Source organism: Eulemur rufifrons, chromosome 30 (assembly GCF_041146395.1).
Source record: "Eulemur rufifrons isolate Redbay chromosome 30, OSU_ERuf_1, whole genome shotgun sequence".
Classification (NCBI taxonomy): Eukaryota; Metazoa; Chordata; class Mammalia; order Primates; family Lemuridae; genus Eulemur; species Eulemur rufifrons.
The window spans coordinates 106,807,443-106,820,451 of NC_091012.1; the positions used below are offsets into that span (position 1 = coordinate 106,807,443).

At 40.8% G+C, this 13,009-nt stretch overlaps 1 protein-coding gene across 1 annotated transcript; it reads left to right on the top strand.

Moving 5' to 3' along the window:
• Window positions 1-257: 257 nt before the first annotated feature.
• On the top strand, window positions 258-1,728 carry LOC138379015 (testis-specific Y-encoded-like protein 1). Its single transcript, XM_069464295.1, has one exon. The coding sequence runs from the start codon at window positions 258-260 to the stop codon at window positions 1,668-1,670; it is 1,413 nt and encodes a 470-aa protein (XP_069320396.1). The 3' UTR covers window positions 1,671-1,728.
• Window positions 1,729-13,009: the final 11,281 nt, after the last annotated feature.

The window sequence follows — 13,009 nt, forward strand, 5'->3', positions numbered from 1 at the left end:
AGTGGGCGGAGCGAGAGGCGGTAAGCGGGCAGCCCGAGGGGCGGAAGTGGGTGGAGCCAGCGGCGGAAGTGGGCCGCCCGAGGGGCGGAAGTGGGCGGAGCCAGCAGCGGAAGTGGGCGGAGAGTGGGCAGCACGAGGGGCGGAAGTGGGTGGCGCCAGCGCCAGCAGCGTGAGCAGCAGGAGCGGCGATTACCTCAGGGCGCGGCTTTTGTGAGGAAAAGACACGTTATCCTGCCCACCGTTGGCCAGGTACCAGCATGAGCGGCCTAGGTGGGGCGGAGAAGCCCCCTCTCTCCCAAACCCGCAGCCTCACTGTTTCTGACCATGCCCCGGGAGACCCGGACCCACACCAGTGCCTGAGCCTCCACGACGAAACCGAGGCAACACAGGTGATGGCGGAGGCGGGTGAGGGAAGCTTGGAGACCGTCGCGCTCCCACCGCCCCAGCTTTTAGGGGAGGGGGGCGTACCCCGGGATCCCGCAGACAGTGGCCATACTCCTCAGATCCCAGTCGGTGGCGGTCACGGTCGTGTAGCCCTAGGAGCTGGGCAGGAACAGGCTCCGCCTCCCACAAAGGGCCCGAAAGCAGCCTCTATGTTGGTGGCTGCTGAAAGCGGCATGAAAAATGGCTTTCAAGATGGAGGAAAGGCCCCAAAAACCTGTGGCGCAAAGAGGCTGTGGTCTGAGGTGATGGTGGGCGCGAAGGAGGAGGATGTGAGGTCTGAAAAGTGCGCCACCCTCTCGGTAGCAATGGATGACGAGGAGAGGGCCGAGGTGGTGGAGATAGGAGTGAAGGAGAATGAGGTGGTGGAGGATCCAGTGGAGGTGGAGGAGAAAGCAGTCGATGAAGAAATAGAGGTGGTGGAGGAGAATCCAGTCGGTGAAGAAATAGAAGTGGCGGAGGAGAATCCAGTCGGTGAAGAAATAGAAGTGGCGGAGGAGAATCCAGTCGGTGAAGAAATAGAGGTGGTGGAGGAGAATAGAGTGGTGGAAGAGGTGCAGGAGGAGGCAGCGCCCCGGCGCCTGGATGTGGCTCGCCCCATGCAGTTTCTGCAGGCCCTCCAACGGGAAATGGACATTGTGAATGCTGAGGGGGAAAGGGCCCTCCAACAGCTGCGGGACAGGTTTGGGCAGAGGCGTCGACACTACCTGGAGCAGAGGAACCGCATCATTCAGAATATCCCCGGCTTCTGGAGGACTGCCCTTCGGAGCCACCCCCAGTTGTCCCCCATGTTTACAGGCCAAGATGCAGAGATATTAAGGTACCTAACCAATTTGGAGGTGAAGGAACTCAGACGCCCTAGGAATGGCTGCAAGTTCAAGTTTTTCTTTCAAGGAAACCCCTACTTCAGAAACAACCTGATTGTCAAAGAATATGAGGTCAGATTCCCCGGCCGAGTGGTGTGTGTTTCCACCCCAATCATATGGCGCAGGGGACATGAACCCCAGTTCTTCATTGGCAGAAACCAAGACCTCGTCCACAGCTTCTTCACCTGGTTTTCAGACCACAGCCTTCCCGAGTTTGATAGAGTTGCTGAGATTATCAAAGAGGACCTGTGGCAAATGCCACTGCAATACTACCTGTTGGGTGAAGGAATCCCTAGACCCAGACGTGGCCCAATAAGGGAGCCAGTGGCGATCCCCCGGCCCTTTGGGTTCCAGTCTGGTTAACATCTGCCCTTGAGAATACTCCTGCACAAGGTCCCCTGTCACCACCTGCTGGACTTGTGTTGGGCAACAGTAATGGGTATGCCTTCTACTTTTTGATTTTTTTTTTTTTTTTGGCTGACCTTTCTGCAACCTCTCTCCTGGATCTTCAGTTCTCTCAAACTCAAGATATACAGTCATGGACATTCTTCTCCGCTTCACAAGATCTTCATGCTGTTCTGCATTACTGTCACAATGCGTGTGGCCAGGGTCCACAACACTTCTAAGTCAAGCAAATAATGCTGTATATTGTACTGCCTTTACTGCACTGCTTGGACTCTGTTTGTTCCCAGGGACTCTGCTCTGGTTACTATCACCTGGATGCCTGGCTTTTATCTAAGAGCCCATTCTATCCATTCTGCTGGCTTCTGGCAGTACAGGCACGTGGCCTGTGGACATTACTAGGCATTAATGACATCAAGGGAGAGCAGCAGTGGGCCACTTGTTCTACGTGATGTATGTTACTCCATTGCTGTTCCTGTACCTCTGGTCACCTTTTGCTATCTGCTGCTGGTTATGCCCACCCTCCTTGGCTACTGCCAAGGTCCCTCTCTCCCTCTTATCCTCTTTTACTCCTATCTCATTTAAAAAAAAAAAGTGATAGCTTAGTAACATCTGCAAAAGCAAGCTTTTTGGTTTATTTCGACCCTATCATTTCCAGAGACAGAGGGGTTATCCTGTAAGGTAGACTGTTCAAAGCTCTTTTTGTCCCCCTCTGCTCTCTTTCCAACTCCCCAGCCTCTTTAGCAACTCCTAGAGGGTTTAAAGGGATAGAGATCTAGATGGAATAAAAGGTGAGATCTAGTTTATAATGGATGGAAGAACTAAAGAGATTATGATGGGTACCCTAAGAGGGGGGAAACTAAAGGCTAGAGGCAGAAATAAGCCAGGTAAACATTGGGTCTAGAGTGAAGACTGGGCTGAGAATCTTCAAGAAAGGGGTACTTACTCATCAATGGTGATGGGAGGAGAAATACTTCTCAGGATTGCTGTAGAATTGAAGGGGGTTTGAATATTAAAAACATTACCTAGACAAGGGTTCTTTAAAAGAAATGCAAACAATGCAACTTTGGGTGTTTTTTCTCTCTCTCTCTCTTTTTTTTTTTTTTTGGAAGGGGCTGTCATTTACCTTCTCTGAGCCTCAGTACTGTCATCTGTAAAATGTGGCTAAGTAAGAATTCTTGTTATGCAGACTGCAGATAACATGTGCAGAGCACCGGGAGTTTAGTAGGTGCTGAGTAAATGGTCACTACAATTGTTGTCATCACAACTACAGAGCGACTGAGCCAGCCTTGGTGCATTGTCTAGTGCGTGTTGCCTGGAATCGCAAGCTCGTGGTTCAGTAAAGGAAGTAACTGTGGGGATGACCCAGCTCAGCCTCCTGAGCTGGCCTGACCGTGGTGACATGGCAGGTATCAGTTGGAGCCTGGGCGGTTGTACTCCTGGCCTCTGAATCCTCCAGCCTCCTGTGCCTGCAGGGGAAGGGATGGGGGCTCTACTGAGGCTGGGCAGGAATCCTGTGCGCACAGGCTGGGGAGGGCAGGCAGCAGGGTGCTGTCTCAGGCTTCACAGGTTCGGACATCACGGGACATTCTTCCCACCCCTACTCACGGCTCACAGCTCAGGGTGCTGAGACTCACCCCTTGCCTCCTCTGACCATCGCGACAGACTTCGAGAACACCTGTAAACGAATTTATGTGGAAGATTGATACTGTGCTCTTATTTCACTAGTATGTAGGAAACTCTTGTTGTTTTCTGTTTCTGCTTATTGGAAAACCTGAGCAGTACAAGCTTGCTTTCAGTTGGTAACATTTAGAAGAATAACAGTCTTTACAATATAGAGACATGAATGTAGATATATATTCATACCAGTTTTCAACTTGTTCTTTCTGTTAAACTATATTCTTAGAAACATTTTGAATAACTCCGTCTTTGTTAGGCTTGTTAAATTTTGTCATTGTGGAAAAATAAGCAACAGAAAAGTGTGTGGTTTGATTGTCTTACTTGGTAATTTGCTCTGGTAATATAATGACTTACTAACTGATGTGTCTTTGTTCCTAAATTGCATAACTACTATGAATTTGCTCTGACATACTGGAAGCGTACCCTTGACATATTTGTCTTCGTTTATATGCATGATGGCAATTTTGCTAGATTTCTTATGTCTCATCCTGCCCATAAATGTGCTTGAATGAAATTGTTCAAGTTAATGACAGGTTATGGAATCATTAATGTTGTTAAATGGACACAATAGGCATTATCCCAAAGGTAAGAAAATAGGATACAGAACTGTACCTTCCAAGGTAGGGAAGGTGGTTACTGCTGTTATTTTGCTTTACAATGTTAAGAATTGCAGCTGCCTACTTCAGATGTCACTTTTTCCCACGTAGCTTATGTAGCATCACCGCCCCTTCACGTCCTCAAATCCTCCTTTTCTATCTCTATAAGTGATATTCTTAGTCATTTAGTCTCTTCCCTTTAGTCACTTGTGCATTTAATAAGCAAACATGCAGGGAATACCTATCATATGTGATGTACTCTTCTGTTCCCATACTTTTTCATCTGTAAAAATTTGTCATTCTTTTCTGCAAACTTCTCATCACCCTCTGTCAAATCTTTCAAGGCCTTGCCTTGGTAATTCCTCTGCTTTATAGTCTAGCGTAGGGAAGATAAGATGTTTCTTTGTGTACTTTGTAGGGTCCTCTGTTCTAGAAAATGATACATAATTTTTCATTATAGTGAACGCCATAAATGTTTATTAAGGTGTTCTGTTAGGCCTTGGGAAGATGATAAAGTCCACTCTCTTCATTGTTAAAGAATTGGGGAAGGACTGGTATGCAAACAAATAATTGACACAGTGATACAGTAAAATAAAATACAGAGGCATATTTTCACATATTCTTCACATTTTCACTCCCTCTCTTAACTAGTTTGGAAACTTAGTGAAAGTGGAGATGGAGTGTACTTTACATCCCTCACTGCATCACATAGTGTTGCGTAGCACAGTTTTGCTCATAGTTAGCAGATAAATATTTATTGAATGACAGAATGAACAAGTCAGATGAGGAAAACAAATAATCTAGTGCTCATTAAGATATTTCATTATCTTAATGAGATAATAGAAAGAAGAAAATGGTTTTCAAGGCATTTGTAAAAATGTCAAAAAGATTTGCAAAACCATTTCTATGTAACAGCAAAGTTTCTCAGTTAGTAATTAGAAAAGGTCCAAATACTTTACCATTTAATCTTTCACTTGCCGTTTTAACAGAGCATTACTTAGTTTAGGATAACCTTTTATGTACTTTGTATATTTTAAGGTGATGATTACGTTGGAGATAGGGTTAGACTTTAGACATGTGCTGTCCAATACAGTAGCCTTTAGCCACCAGTGGCTATTGAAATCTTGAAATGTGGCCAGTGTAGACTGAGATCTGCTGTAAGTGGAAAATTCACACTGGATTTTGAAGACTTATGGAAAAAAGAATGTAAAATATCTCAATTATTTCCTACTCGTTGCATGTTGATAATATGACATTGGGTTAAATAAAATGTATTAATTAAAAAAAAGAATTAAGCTGGGTGTCTTTTATACATTTTTTCATTTAATGCTCACAATTCCGCAAGGCAGTATTATTGGAAAGGTTAAATAACTGCCTGGCACTTGGCTGGTAAGTGGTAGAGTTGTGGTATAAACCCAAATCTGCCCAAGTCCAAACCCTTTCGAGTGCACCATGGGCATTATGATATCCATTCAATGGCTTGCTCAATTACCAGCAGATTTAGAGTCTTTGCTTAGGTCCAGCTTGGATTGTCTTCCTTTGTCATATTCTTTTGTTCACTCTCTTCCTCCACAGTCTTTTGAATACAAAATATCTTATTCTTGGTTAAAATAATGCTATCATTTTAACACATACACAAATACAAACATATGTATGTATAATTTTTTAATTTGTTTTCCTCCGTTTGTTATTTCTCTTTTCCTCCAAAAACTTTTTTTCCCACAACTGTGTCTAGGCACATAGAGCTGACAAACTCTGGCATGGATTTTCAATCCTATTATTCAGAGCCCATAGTTGTCATCCTTTCTGCTGAGCGGGCCATTCTGATAATTGTTTGGCTTTTTAAACTGCTGAGTCAGCCCCAGAGAGAACTGGCCTTCTGTCAGCCTAGTAGCAGAAGCATAAAGTCCAGGTTAGGACCTCAGTTCTTCCAAGTTAAAGGCTATTATCAAATGGGGATTTATTCAAATAAAGCTTTCAGAGTGGTATAGGCTTCTCGGTGTCATGAGTCCTGTTTCCATGGAATATAGCAGGGAGATTACCACATCCTATTTGCCTGTTGGCCTGGCCACGTTTTGGCCACTTCTGGAGCCTCATAAGACCCTGCTTCCTGAAAGGGTGGCAGTATCTGACCCACAGCTTTATAGGGCCTCAAAATAAATTTTCTCAGTGCACAGAGACAATGAGCCTTGGAGAATTGAGTCATACTGACCCACTACCCAGATAGCTTCTCAGGACAGACAGTACTAGCCATATTCTCTTGTTACTTTGATTTTGGACTTCTGCTCATATAACCCCTGACTTCAGGATCCCTCTTGCATACTTTTGGGATTATTGAAAGAGAGTGTTATAGGCAATGACCTACTTAACAAACAGGTTAAAGTATGATTTTATTTTTTTTTTTTATATTCTTCTTTTTTTTTTGAGACAGAGTCTCATTCTGTTGCCCAGGCTAGAGTGCTGTGGCAGCATCAGCCTAGCTCATAGCACCCTGAAACTCCTGGGCTCAAGTAATCCTCCTGCACACATTTATGAACTGAATAAAGAGTAACTTGTCACAAGAGTCATACATACAGCTCCACAGCTATCCATCTGTCAACATCTATCAGTCTATTCCTGTCTTATATGCTGGTAGAGATTTTAGACCCATTAAATAACTGGATGGCACATTCATAAGAGATAGCAAATAAAATTTGCAAATAAAGACCCTCAGATATTAAATCTTGACAAAACTTTTGTTAAAATCAGTTAGACCCTGCTTTTCTTGATACCTGAGAATATTGACATAGTATTATCGAGTTGTCTCACTCTCTCATCAGAATGCACTTAGCCCATAATTAAGTAAAAGCTATTTGGTGTTTTTAGTCTGTCAAGAAAACATCCTTCGTGAGGCAAGAAAAAGAAAGATATTTTTTAACTCTCAAAGAGCAGATACATTAATTCTATTTCAGCAATTAGAACTGTCCTTCTCCTGTCCCATAATTCCAGCCCCTCACTATGGTTTGAATGTCCACTCCAAAACTTACTTTGAAATTTAATTGCCATTGTGATGGTATTAAGAGGCAGGATCCTTAAGAGGTGATTTGGCCATGAGGGTTTTGCCCTCATGAATGGATTAACATAGTTATCACAGGAGTGGTTTTGTTATCAGAAGAATGGGTTGTTTAAAAAGCAAATTTGGCCCTCTCTTGCTCTCTTGCCCTTCCTCCTTCCACCATGGGATCATGCAGCACGAAGGCCCTTACCAGATGCCAGTGCCATGCTCTTGGACTTCCCAGTTTCCAGCATTGTGAGCCAAATAAACTATTGTTTATAAATTACCCAGTTTCAGATATTCTGGTATAGCAACATAAAATGGGTTAAGACACCCCCAAACTCTGGAAAATAGAATACCTTTTGGCAAGAAGACCACTTCATCATGTCTGCATGCAAGTTGCTTATTCTTAATCATTATTTATTTCTGTTTAGAAAATGTCCATGTAATCATGTGGACCACATGTGCCCAGAAGACCCAAAATAACTAAATATTTTTGGTTGGTCTATTGATTTATTAAACCAATGTTTATCAAGAGTTATGTGAGAAAATAAAGAATGGTGATGACCTCCATGTATGAAGGATCTAAAGCCAAGAGTTACGTAAAGGCATTTCATGGATCACCATAAAATCTAAGCTCAGCGTGCACAATTTCCTGGCACCTCGATCTTGTTCGAACTATGTCTTCACTCTCTCATGAAAATTCCAAAAGCTAAAATTGCAAAGATGTTATGCTGTCAGTTACTATGCCCTAGATTGCTATGGACATTTTCCCCATGAAAATATTTGATTCATATGATCATCACATCCTTCTACACTTTAATTAAACTGCAGATTAAATTTACTTTTCTTCATTTGCTAGGTGCCAGCTTGTTCAGTTTCTGATAAATTATCAGCAAGTGTTTTGCTGTTATAATGAACTCAGGGTATTTGAAATCACAAGACAATATTTCACATACTGTTTTTTTCAGCCACAATTTTAATTTAAATGATCTCCAAGAAAAAGCCAGAAATATAACATCTTATCCTTAAGAGACTTATCGTAGAAGTATCTTCTTGCCTGCAAAGAGGAAAAAAAACAACAACCCTTCATAATTATAAATTTGCCATCAGGGCTTATATAACCAGGCACTGAAGAGTTACCACGAGATATATATTGTGCCAAAGTTAGAAAGATATTATTTTTGACAAACTAGTAATTCTAATTTAAAAATGAAAAAATTATCTACAACACCCACAGTTCCACCTTGCTTGTATAGGTCCCTGATGTTTCTTACTGGAATATTGATAAATAGAGAATGATAGGGACAGGCATTTTTACAGAGTCTTAGATATGTTTGGACACAGGTCGATTTTTCAAAAAAAAAAAATCCTATTTGTAAAATATTTTCAAGCCAAAACAAATATCCACTTGAGTATACAACTATTTGCCCTTTCTTTCTCAGTTTATAATTATCTTTGTGAAACAGAGCAAACAATAAAGCAAGAAATAGGCCAGGCATGGTGGCTCACGCCTGTAATCCTAGCACTTTGGGAGGCTGAAACAGGAGGATCACGTGAGCCCAGGAGTTCAAGTCCAGCCAGGGTAACATAGTGAAACCTTGTCTCTAAAAAAAAATTAAAAAACAGGTGGGAGTGGTGGCATGTGACTGTAGTTCCACCTACTTGGGAGGCTGAGGCAGGAGGATCACTTGAGCCCAGGAGTTCAAGGTTACGGTCAGCTATGATCTTACCATTGCACTCCAGCCTGGGTGACGGAGGAAGAGCCCACCTCTAAAAAATTGCTTTTAAATAAAGAAATAAGTTAAACTGTGCATCAACATATTAAAACCAAATATATCTTGATTTGATTCAGCGAGATAAATCTTCCTTTCTAGGTAAATAACAAATGGGCAAGCATCCAGTTAATTGGAAGCTGGCCAAAAGTGAAATGGAATCATCACGTGGCGGCCTGCTTTCACAATTGCACACTCCTATTTGCAAGGTAAAGCTATGTGTTCCAAGGTAGCACAGGCTTCTTTGTTCTAGATATGGCATGTCATTTTAGATCAAAAGAAATGTTAATATCTCCCTATATTTCAGTTGACATGATATATTATGTAAAAAAATGAGGATTTTTGGTAATTTCATATTCATTGACATGACAGCCTTTTTCTTCTACTTGCAAAATCAGCGTAAAACATATAATCCTTACATAATTAAATACAGTGATTAAGAAGATGGTGGTGACAGGAAAACTTAAAGGGAGGGGGAAAAACATTTAGCCCAGCACCGAAATCTCAGTGAACAAAAGGAAATTTCTGTAAAACCCAAAAAAAAGTTTGCTCACAATGGTGATATTTCCCCCATGTTCTCTGTCGTTTTTTAAACAACTTCATTCTATTCCCTATTTTATTCTGCTTGTTTGAGGGTTTAATCCCTTTGTTAAATCATCTTTCAACTTCTTTCCTTCCTCCCATTTCTTTACTCATAAAAAATCTCCCTAAGAGAAGGGCATGAGTGGCTGGGACCAGTTTTGACCAATAAGAAGGATCAGTGTAAATAACTGGCTAATTGCTTTTATAAAAGGAACTAAATGCCATGTGTATTAGTCTGCTCAGACTGCCAGAACAAAATACCAGAGACTTGGTGGCTTAAACAACAGGAATTCACTTTTTCACAATTCTGGTGGCTGGAGGTCCAAAATCAAAATGTCCATCGTGGTTGGTTTCTTCTGAGGTCTCTCTCTTTGGCTCGCAGAAGTCCATCTTCTCACTGTGTCCTCACATGGTCATTCCCTCTGTGTGTATATGTGTCCTAACCTCCTCTTCTTATAAGGACACCAGTCATATCGGATGAGGGCCCACCCTAGAAACCTCATTTGAACTTAATTATCCCATTAAAGACTTTCTCTCCAAATACTGTTACCTTGTGAGGTCCTGGGGGTTAGGATTTCTGTATATGAATTTGAGGTGGGGGAAACAATTCAGCCCACACCACCATGCTACTGTAAATCAGTGTCCCCCTCCAGAACAGAGCGAAGAGAAGACTTTATACAGGTAGCATTTCTTTTGAAGCAGCAGCATCACCACCACTGTCACTCCTTTTCTCTTCCTCTTCCTCCTCTTCCTCCTCTTCCTCCTCTTCCTCCTCCTCCTCCTCCTCCTCCTCCTCCCTCATCTCTATTTCATGAAATATATCATCAACGGAGGTTAAACTGGGAACCAAGAGGCTTGATCTGGCTTCTAGTCTTGCCTCCAACATTGCCTATCTTGGGGCATTCCTTCCAGCTCATTGGGTCTTGGTTTCTTCCTCTGTGAAGTGGCTGATTAAGTGTTAGTGGATAAGATGATATCCAAAATCTCATCTATGCCTGAAATTTTACCATTCCGTTATTATATTTATGACCTTACCCATAGGCAATATAAGGAAAATTGGAGGTTATTCCTGAAAGATGTCTGCTGCTCCCAAATCACTCTCAGTTGTGCTCTTGGAAGTTCATTCATTGGATGGAGACATTGCTCTTCTAGGCATCTTGTTAAAAATATTACTTGGGGGAGGAAGAACTATGTAAATAATAACATGCAACAATGTGTCTCAAGATTGATTTGCTATTTTTCTGAAGAATTTCACTGACTACATAATTTCAGTGTGTATTCCTTCCATCAGCCAGCAAGAAATGTCTATTTAGCACTTACTCCATGGAATATTACTACTACCACTACCAGCTACAATTTACTGAATCCTTACTAAGTGATAGGTTTATTTGTACCCACTATTTGAAACACATAACGGTTCTAGGAAGTGGCTTTTATTATCTCCATCTTTGCAGGTAAAAATCCTGAGACTGAATTTATTAGATTTTGCAGATGTAGACCAAGTAGAACTAGTCTACTTGGCAGCACTTTTTCTATCTCTAATGCTGTATCGCTTCAGAACTGATTCTGACAAAGATCTTACTGTTAGGGACCCTGCAGACTTAGTAAATGCGGTACAAGAATAGAAATGAAGACATGATAAGGAACCTGGGGAAGAAATCTACTTCCTTAGAAGTAGATTACTGCCCAGACATTTTATCACTAATGAGATTTTATCAGCTCCAGAAGATGATGAAAACATTAACAACCTTAGCAATAATGATGATTCCTAGACCAGAGAAGTTGGAGGGGGTCTTCATACTTTATTTGTGAGACTATCCAGGGGGCTCCAACCATGAGATATTTTTAAAAATAGACGTTATAAGAAATTTTAATTCTGTCTTGGGGATTGGCATTTTTTAAAGTGTTAACTTTTTTCCGATTGTAAAAAATAATGTGGGTTCATTGTTGAAAATTTGGAAAATACAGGAAAGTATGAGGAAAAGAATCTAGTATTCTATATTTCTATTTCCAGTGATAATAAGCAATGATGTACTCAGGAATATTGTTGTAGGCATTATTGCCATGAAATTTTAACATGGTTAAGTACTTAGTATATATTCGATTTTGCTCCTGTTTTATAAAATTAATAGCTATGTTTTATCTCTAAATTCTTTGTAACCATTATTAATGGTGGTATACTATTTCATTGTTTAGAGACATCATCATGTATTTAATTAATATTAGATGTTTCCATTCTTTTCACAATTTGAACTTGTGTATGTACAAATAAATATTTGCATTTAGAATTATTATTGCTTAAGATATGAGTCATTTATATCAGAGAAAGCATTTTCCATTTAGCTTTCTTTAGATTCTTCCTTTTTTTTTTTTTTTTTTTTTGAGACAGAGTCTTGATTTGTTGCCGGGCTAGAGTGAGTGCCGTGGCGTCAGCCTAGGTCACAGCAACGTCAAACTCCTGGGCTCAAGCGATCCTCCTGCCTCAGCCTCCCGAGTAGCTGGGACTACAGGCATGCGCCACCATGCCCGGCTAATTTTTTCTATATATATTTTCAGTTTGCCAGATAATTTCTTTCCATTTTTAGTAGAGACGGGGTCTCGCTCTTGCTCAGGCTGGTCTCGAACTCCTGACCTCGAGTGATCCACCTGCCTAGGCCTCCCCAAGTTCTAGGATTACAGGCGTGAGCCCCCGCCCTGGCTTAGATTCTTCCTTTTAAAGCAAACCTCTTAATAACAGAGTTAGTAATTCTGGTTCAGCCTTTAAATGCTATTGCCCCTTATCGTGGGGAGATGAGGTATAACTTCTATTTCTGTAAAAACTCAGTGCCTTTTAAAGTCAGGCTTACAAATTACCTAGAAAACTTCCACTTTAGAAAATTTTGTTTTGTTTTGTAGACTATAAATGCATATCCTAACTGAAAATTCTAAGGTGGGTGGGAAAATACTATGACAAAAAACTCACACAGTCCCACTGTATGTACCAAAGCTCCAAGATTATATATATATGTTTTCAAAGCTTATAGAACTTTTAAACAGAGTGTCAAAATGGGAAAAAAAAAAAAAAAAAAAAAAGATATGTTCCCCGAAGTGGAATTACAGAATCAGAAGAGAGGAGCACTTTTAAGACTGCTGATAAATATTGCCAAATTCCTTTCAGAAAAGGAATTCTTATTTTTATTTCCACTGACAATATAGATAAGCACGCATTTCATTCCCCCTACCTGGCCAACTTTGGGTTTTATCTTTTCTTACTCTTTAATTTGACAGATAAAAATAGATTTTCACTCTTACTTTTAGTTTGCAGTTATTTGATTACTGACACATTCAGGAGCTTATCACAAGTTTATTTAGTAATTTAATTTATAATTTTGAGGAGTATATACTCATAACATGGGTTCATTTATACTTTGGGGTCATATTCATTTTTGTATTAATTTTTATGTCTGTTTAATTTACAAAGGTTAACACTTTGTTTATAAATGCTTGTTGAAATATTTTCTCAACTTTTCTCACTTATTTTACTAATAATTCTTCACATGTAACATTTTATTTCTAGCCACCATATTTGTTCATTCTGTGTTTTCTAACATAGTTTTAAATTTAAACTTAGAAACTCTGTGGATGAAGGGATTA